The sequence below is a fragment of the Myotis brandtii genome, unplaced genomic scaffold (assembly GCF_000412655.1).
Source record: "Myotis brandtii unplaced genomic scaffold, ASM41265v1 scaffold2591, whole genome shotgun sequence".
NCBI classification, from domain to species: domain Eukaryota; kingdom Metazoa; phylum Chordata; class Mammalia; order Chiroptera; family Vespertilionidae; genus Myotis; species Myotis brandtii.
In genome coordinates this window covers 300,411-309,315 of record NW_005359844.1, presented here as the reverse complement: position 1 = coordinate 309,315, position 8,905 = coordinate 300,411, and the positions used below count along the sequence as shown (strand labels likewise).

The 8,905-nt window shown below is 55.0% G+C and overlaps 1 protein-coding gene across 1 annotated transcript in view; it reads right to left on the bottom strand.

The window, feature by feature from the left end:
• PRDM5 (PR domain containing 5) overlaps positions 1-8,905 on the bottom strand; it is a 126,992-nt gene that overhangs the window by 17,851 nt on the left and 100,236 nt on the right. Inside the window, exon 13 of the mRNA XM_014541054.1 lies at positions 6,279-6,364. Coding sequence (XP_014396540.1) covers positions 6,279-6,364 — 86 coding nt within the window. The remainder of the gene's footprint in view (positions 1-6,278; positions 6,365-8,905) is intronic.

Below are 8,905 nucleotides of genomic sequence, written 5' to 3'. Positions count from 1 at the left end.
ATACAGGTGTCCCCAGACCTCATTGCCCCCTAAGCCTAGGGGACATCTTCAAGCCCCACAGTGCCCTCCTAGGACCCCACATTCATCAGGACCTCTCTGTGTTATTTGCCTCCTGATAGACACGACTGGTCCACACCTCGTCAGTGCTCTCAAAGGTGTCTCTCCTCCCCAGGCAGCGCGGGGCTCCTGTGCTGGTCACCTGGCTGCAGCCCACCCCGCCCCTCCCCCTTGAGCGTCACTTCAGGGCAAACTTCCCAAAGGAGCGGATGGTGTCCCTCCTGATCACAGTACAACACGTCACACCAAACAAGACGTGCTTCCGGGACTCATCTGGTCCTCAGGGCAGCCTGTCTCCACTTCCCTCTCCACTGGCTCTGACCACTCACACACCCTGCACTCAGCCTCCTGGGCGCCCTGACAGAGGGGGTGGCACCTCTCCTGTGGCCGGGCACTCAGGGGCCTGCAAGCGCCCGTCCTCCTTCCCCCGAGGCTCAACTCCAAAGCCACCCAGCCTGGCTCCACACACTGCTTCAGCACTGGCCTCTGAGTCTTTCCCACAGGCCTCACCGTGTCCACAGGGACTCCACCATGACTGTCCCCAGACCCCTGCCTATTCCCGAGGGGCTGCAGACACCAATACCACGCCCCACAGCCCCCGCCTCCCGCTCCAGCATCTGCACCCGGGCGCTTCCTTTCCCTCAGCACCGGGCCTCCTGGGCCCCACCCTTCACCTGCAGGATGCGCTGGGCAGGTGTCTGCACAGACTTCAAGCTGCTCCGTCAGTTACTGGAGGCTGCGGACAAACCCAGAGTGCCCAGGCCAGGACACAGACAGCACTGTCGTGGGGAGCAGGGGCGGGGCGGGCACAGGGTGTGAGGACAAGGTGCCAGCATACATGCCTGTCACCCTCCCACGCTGGGAACCTGAGGGCAGACAGGAAGCTCCATAAAGGAGAAGGAATGGAACGCAGAACAACATGAAGACCTGCCACTCCTTCCACCACCGGCAACGGCTTGCATTTTAGTATCTGCAAGAGCTGCCCTGCTGCTCCGCACAGGAGCCGGAGAGGCAGCGGGAACGCAGACCCCCAGCCTGCGCAGTAACTGGGGTGTAAAGGGGCGCTCACACAGGTTCTGAAATAACTTCCTAACGGGCCCAGGTGCTTTTCGTGATAAAAATCAAAAGTGATTAAGACGTGAAGCTTCCGGTGATAAATGGTCACAAACAGCAGCTTCTGTGAAGGGACACTTACAAATGGCTGTTTGGGAGCACGCACCCTCCCTCACCGTAGGGGACGCTGGCTCAGGGGGTCGCGACAATGAAGCCAAGGCCCTGATTTCCAGGGGAGCCGGGGTCCTGGTGCCCTGCACTCACGAGGGACGTCAGACATCATTGGGGAGGGCTCAGCCGACATGGACCTTCCTGGTGAGGTGAGGCCCACCTGGCAGACAGCAGAGATGTAGGGGGAGGAGATGCAGGGGGAGGAGATGCAGGGGGAGGAGATGCAGGGGGAGAAGATGCAGAGGGGGAGGAGATGCAGGGGGTGGAGATGCAGGGGGAGGAGATGCAGGGGTTGGAGATGCAGGGTGCAGCGTCTGGAACGTCCTAAAGGCCTGGAATGTCCCTCTTTCTTCTCCAGTTGTGTTAAAGTCCTGGTTTCAATTCAAGCCACGGTGTCCACAGTGTGAAACCAGCCCCAACAGAGGCTCGGTTTCCCCAGAAAGCCACATCCTCCGTCACCCAGGGAGAGGGACAGGATGGGACATGCGTGGGACCGGAGGAGCCTGGAGAGAGATCAGGGGCTCTGGACCAAGGTCCTGCCCCGGCCACCGGACCAGCCTGCACCGGAGACCCAGCCCTTTAGAGAAACTGCCCTCACAGCCTGGACCCCAGGGTTCTGGACCACAGGGGTTCCTACACAGGCCAGAACCACACGGGCTGGGACCACACGGGCCAGGACCACACGGGCCAGGACCACACGGGCCTGCATAGAGAGCCTCCCTGAAGGGAGGGAGGTGCCACCTGGACATGGGGTACGAGTTTCTGCTGTTGTCCCCTCCCAAGCAGAAAACTAATCTACAGCCATTAAGTGGAAGAAGTGAGTCCGACAACCCTAGGCAGCTGTGAATAAGTCACTGCCCTAAGGATGTAGGAGCCCCAAAGCACATCACCTCCCCCATTCCCCGCTTCCTGCCCTGGCGAGGAGGAAGCTGGGCAGTCTACCTCACTCACTGCTGTTAAGTGGAAGAAGTGAGTCCGACAACCCTAGGCAGCTGCGAATAAGTCACTGCCCTAAGGATATGAAGCCCAGGAGCACGTCACCTCCCCTCCCCCCGACTCCCCCCCTTCCCGCCCTGGCGAGGAGGAAGCTGGGCAGTCTGTGTCACTCACTGCTGCGAGCCTGACATCAGGAGACGGGTGTGGACTGAGGTCCCCCGAGAGCCTCTCACCCTTGTCGGAGCGCGAGGAAGAGGCAGACGCCACCAGAGGGTCGGGAGGAAGCAGGTGAAACTGCTGTTTAACTAATTACAAGCCTCACAGGAAAGTGGAGGAACAAGGAAACTCAACAGTCAACGTGCTGAAACCAGAAGGAAGCACCCCCCGGGCTCTCCATGGAAGACCAATGACGGTTCAGCCACGGAGGCTTTTAGCAGGACTGTCTCCCCCGCTGGGGCCGTGCTGCCCCCATAAACAGGGCCCAGGGTGCGAGGGCTCTGCACTCCTTCCCTGAGACGCCCCCTCCGGGCAGGAACCCCAGGATGCAGATCTGGGCGGGAGGTGTGTGGACCCACCGAGCGTCTTAAAGATGAGACTTGCTGAGTGAATTAGTTGTTGTCATTGTTGCAATGAAACTGAAATTAGCTTTTGAAACGGGACCGGAAAAATGTCTGGAGTTAGAGCTCTCTTAGATACCGAATGCAATGGGAATGCGAAACGGAACCCGGCACGTTAACGGTCCCCACGGAACGGGACCTTCTCTGGATTGTGTCTTTAAAACCCAAATAGTATTGGGGAAACGTGAACTTGTAGAGCCTGTTCCCAGGATGCAGATCTGGGCGGGAGGTGTGTGGACCCACCGAGCGTCTTAAAGATGAGACTTGCTGAGTGAATTAGTTGTTGTCATTGTTGCAATGAAACTGAAATTAGCTTTTGAAACGGGACCGGAAAAATGTCTGGAGTTAGAGCTCTCTTAGATACCGAATGCAATGGGAATGCGAAACGGAACCCGGCACGTTAACGGTCCCCACGGGACGGGACCTTTTCTGGATTGTGTCTTTAAAACCCAAATAGTACTGGGGAAACGTGAACTTGTAGAGACTGTTCCTCTAGACGATGACTCTAATGTGCAGCCAAGGTTGAGAACCACTGCTCTAGAACTCGTTTAAAGTCTCCTTTGGTTCTGATATTAATTTGATTGCATTAGCTGATCATCTTCAACCGCTTTCAAAAAGTATCGCTAAAACACAAAGGATGCCTGCACGTATCCACTGCCCAGGAAACGGGATTTGAAGCTAGAGCTGCCTGCGATCAAATACAATGGACACACGAACACGTGAGAAAGAAAAATAAAGAGGAGTCTCAGGCCAACCCGCCAGGCTTGTGTTATTCACGCTGCACCTTGCTGCTCCTACCCACACCCACGGGGACTCTGTCTTTAGCCCGTGCTCCTGGCCCAGCCTGGGTGCTCCCAGCATCAAAGTCAGGTTCCATTTCCTTGTGTGCCCTACCGGACAGGTGCCACCTGCACCTGGATACCGAGGCTGCTTCTGGGTCCTGGAGTCCAGGCTCAGGTATGCAAATGAACGCGAGACTTAGAAATGTGGGGTTGCCCTGGATGAAATCAATACAAATATATTTTAAAAAAGAAAAGAAATGTGGGGTTATTGCTGCAGTTGGTTTAGTTTGAAAATATACAGGAGAGGGGATGAGAGTCAGTGGCACCCAGAATATTTCATTGAACCAAAGGGGCTGGCCGCTGCAGCCCGGCCTGGGACCTGACCTCAGCTCTGCCCTCGCTGGCCTGTGCCTGTTTCCCCCGGAGGCTGCAGTGCGTGTGAGATGCATTGATCAATAAAAATATATTTTTAAAAAAAGAAAAGAAATGTGGGGTTATTGCTGCAGTTAGTTTGGTTTGAAAATATACAGGAGAGGGGATGAGAGTTGGTGGCACCCAGAATATTTCATTGAATCCAAGGCCACTGTGTGGAAGGTGAGGGGCTGGCCGCTGCAGCCCGGCCTGGGACCTGACCCCAGCTGGCCTGTGCCTCAGTTTCCCCCGGAGGCTGCAGTTCATGTGAGATGCATTAGTGAGCTCCTGTGAGCCTCACAGAGGTTAATGCGTGTGAAGGCCCCGGACAGCACCTGGCATGTACTTCGTGGTCTTTGTATTTATTTTAACTATTCTCACTGTTCTCATTAATAAGCTTTAATTAAAACTTCTAAAATAATCTGTTATTAAAAAGTAATAAGACAAATGAGTTGAATTTGAAATACCCCACTGTCTCAGGGGAAACCCGAGGTATTTTTCCGGCAGCGACTTGCTCAGCCCTGTCCCCGGTGAGGCAGGGAACTGCACCCACATGCCCAGGGGCTGGGCATCTCCAGGTTTGATAAGAGAAGCCAGGCCCCTTTGCCTGCAGGTTGGCATCTTTTTTTTTTTTTTTTAATATTCGTTGTGGGCCACATGTGGCCCGCAGGCCGAGAATTTGACATGCTTGATTTATTTTTTTTATATATATATTTAATTGATTTTTTTACGGAGAGGAAGAGAGAGGGATAGAGAGTTAGAAACATCGATCAGCTGCCTCCTGCACACTCCCTACTGGGGATGTGCCCGCATCCAAGGTACATGCCTTTGACCGGAATCGAACCCGGGACCCTTCAGTCCGCAGGCCGACGCTCTATCCACTGAGCCAAACCAGCCAGGGCAGGTTGGCATCTTTAAAACACATGCCTGGCACGTCTGTGACAACTGTACACTTAAAAAATGAGTAAATGACACTGAAGCTAAGTCACGCCTCTGTACTAAGGCCCATTGTGAAACAGTATTCTGAACATGTGCACTGAAGTCGTTGTCCTGTTTAAGGAGTCAGTTTATCCGTAGGAAGTGGCCCAGTCGCTCATATTCGTATAAGACAAGCACGGCATCGTGAATGGGAACCAGGGGATCTGTTTTCACCCGCAGAGGAGCCGCCCCTCACCCGTCACAAAACCAGGAGGACGGTCCTTACGGGCCTCCGAGGGCATCTCACGGCCACGGCGCCGCAGCGGGGGGCTGGGGTGCCCTCACGCTGGAGAGGATGTGGTGATGACGTGTTTTCTCTAAAGCAGTGGTTCTCAACCTTCCTAATGCCGTGACCCTTTAATACAGTTCCTCATGTTGTGGTGACCCCCAATTTCATTGTTACAAGTTGAACATAATTAAAGCATAGTGATTAATCACAAAAACAATATGTAATTATATATGTGTTTTCCAATGGTCTTAGGCGACCCCTGTGAAAGGGTTGTTCGACCCCCAAAGGGGTCGCGACCCACAGGTTGAGAACCGCTGCTCTAAAGTTTTTATTTTGCAGCTAAGGTGAGAAGTAAAGCCAGAGAGGCCTGGATTCGAATCGCTCTCAGAGGACTAGGCACACCTCTTAAAACTTGAAAAAGTGCTCATTTCTACCCAGACCACAGGCACTTCAAAGGCCAGGCTTTAAAGGAACCGCAAGAAAGAGGCTGCAGGGAACCACAGATGGAGCCCAATCAAAATGAGCCCGAGGAGACAGCCACAGCCTCCGATTGTCCGGAAAAGCCGTGTGGCAGGTGACACGCCCAGCAGAGGGGTGCAGGAGAGGAGAGGGGGCACCTGGGGAAGAGAGGCTGACCAGCCACGAACCATCCCTGCCTTCCACCTCCCCCAACAGCGTACACCGTCTCAGCGTCTCTCTTGCCAATATGCTTGCTCGTTTGCACGAATGGCCGCCTGCTGACACCTCTGTTCCGGCGCGGTCCTGGCAAGCACGCAGCCAGACCCCATGTTCACATTTTACTAACGTGACAACCTATTTACTGGGAAGCTTGTCGCTGGTAACTCCTACGACTCCTGAAAGCCGAGTCACAGTTCCAAGAATGAGGACTCCTTGGGGGTGTTTTTGTCTTTAAAAAAATGCCAACGTCCATCATAAACATAAACACGCAATTTCAGACCCACGGCCTTGATCTGCCCAAGGTCAGCTCCGCGCTCCGTGAGGAAGCCTGGCTCCGTCCTCACCGGGCGGCCGGCCGCGTCTTACCCGGGTGTGCGTGCGGATGTGCATCTTCAGCCCGTCGTTCTTGCTGAAGCCCTTCTCGCAGTACGGGCACTGGTAGGGGCGCTCGCCTACGAGAGAGGGAGGGCTCCGCGTCAGAACACGCAAGGCACAGAGCAAGCAGCGCCATCCTCCTCCTCCCCCCCCACTCAGATCGGTCCCCGCTCTCTCCGTGCCCCTGGGCCCCGCACCACAGCAGCCAGCAGTGGGCTGGCCTTCCCTCCGGTGGACAGGGACCCAGCCCGCTGCGCCTGCTGGACTCGGAAACAAGCGAGGTCCCAGCAGCCGGCCTGATGCGCGGTCCTTTTACTGCGTGAGCCCACCTGAAGTCTCCTGATTTTAAGAATTTGTGTAAAAGGTTTTACATGAATCATTTTTTTAATCCTCATCTGAGGATATTCTTAGAGAGAAGAAGGGGGAGAGAGAGAGAGAGAAAGAGAGAGAGAGACATCGATGTGAGAAACACCTATCAGTTGCCTTCTGCATGGGACGATGCTCAACCACTCCAGCCGGGATATCCGAGTCAATTTGTTAAGGAGCGACATTAATCAATGAGCACTGTGGGTCTTTAATTATCCCACTGATGCTTTCTTTGCTTTTAAAGAAAAGATTTCATGTCCTATCTCAGTTAGGGGGATGAGTTTGAAAAGACTTTCATAGAATTGGTGTTCACTAAACAGAACCACCGGCTGCTGAACTAGGCAATCATGGACCCACACTCTGATGTGACCGGGTACCTGTCGCCTAGAGGTTACTTAGGACTTGCCAAGCCTCTCTGTAAACCAAGCAAGCACGCAGATACCTGTCACAGTTTGTTGAAGTTCTACTGCGAAACGACAAAAATGTGACAAAATGTAATGTGCAGCTGCCCCCAGTCAAAGGCGACTGGTAGAAAAGCCACTTGTCACTTATTCCTCCATTTAACCTGGCGCTTACGTGGATGCTGGTCCCGGCTGCACCGAAGCCCAGCACCAGGAGGTAGTCACCTTTCAGCAGGTGCAAGACTCTGCCCGTGTTTCCTTCCACGCAGACAGGCCTCCGACCAGCAGTGCCTCCCTCCTGTGCTGACCAGGACTCTCCTTCCATCCGGGGTCACTGGCATCATTCCAGTGAGCAAGGCGCTGCCTTCCCACCAGGCCCCTCCCTGACCCCTCCAGCCAGTGCTGCCTCCAGAGACAGATGGCTCCCTGTGGGTCCTGGGGCCCCCATGGCCTCCATGGCCCCGTGGCCCCTGGGCCGCCTCTGCTCCACTTAACCTGGGTTTGAAGCAGGGACGTCTGGGGGAGGCCCCAGCACAGCCCACGTTCCAGCCTCAGCGGGAAGAGGGGCGCCCGGGGGCTCCTGTGAGCTGGGCCCGGGGAATGAGGACACGCGCCCCACACGGAAAGCCCTCCTGGATGAAGGAACTAACCTTGGAGAAGAGCAGCCTTTCTTTCCTGCGTGGACGCCGCCAGGCACAGAGAGAGGCTGAGTGCACTCTGAGGCCAGTGCACATGCCGTCCTGCAGTATCGCGGGCAGGTTCAGGCACTGCCTTCACTGTGTTTAGGGAACCACAGTGTTATGTTGACCAACACGAGAATTAGTTCATCTAAAAATTCGCTAAGAAAATGGAGCTAAAAGCTCACATAAGCAGAAACACTAACAACAGCCGTGGGGGTCCCTCTCGCTCTGCTCTGCACGGTGCTCAACGCCTCGCAGCAACTTTCGTCCTGGCAACAACCTTGGGGTCTGGGTATCCGTGTCCCTGGTTTCCAAACGGAGAAGGTGGGGCACAGGGAGGAGGCGCAGGTGCCTCAGCGGACAGAGCCATTGCGTGCGGGAGTCAGAATGTAGCCCCAGCTCTGCGCCACCCCCTGATTAACAATGCGGCTGCTGTTCTGGGTAACGGAGGTGGGACTTTCTAAAGTGATTGACGGAAACTCCGCTTCTTGACATGACAGTTGACATGAACCAGATCTTTCTGTCCAGCGAGGGAGGCACTGAGTCCTCAGAGTTCACAGGGAGCAGGGGTGCCGGGGTGGGGGGGGAAGAGGAGGGCGGAATGTGTGTTATGTCTCAAGCAGGCCCGCCATCACAGGAGACAGGTACGCACCTTCCACACGGAGCGGAACGCGGCCCTGGCCAATACCGCACACACAGCACACACAGGGGCAGCTACCGGCAGTCAGTAAATGGGCACAGCCGCACACATGATACTGACGTGTGCATGACGTGTGCGTGACTGGGCTAAGAAAAGCAGGCGAGTTCTTTGTGTCTGCCTCTTTCTTCACATTACGCTCCGACACCCAGTAACATTACCGTCCTCTGTGTTTTCTTCAAACACATCCAGGAACACAGAGGAACATGATGCCCGCTGTACAGGGCTGAATGGAGGTTGATTTTAAAAGATGCCTCAGAGCAGAGGCTCCACGAAGCGGCCTCACTCCTTTGTTAAACAGGTATCTGTCCTTGTCCAGGGCCTTGGGAATGGGGTTACAAGTACATTCGCACAATCACCGTCCCTTCAATGTCACTCGTGTGAGGAGAAGGGCATGGAGAAGTTAAAGAAAACACAGACGGTCATCTCAGATACAGACGGAGGCAGGTGTGAGAAAGCCTCTGAGGGGGCGGG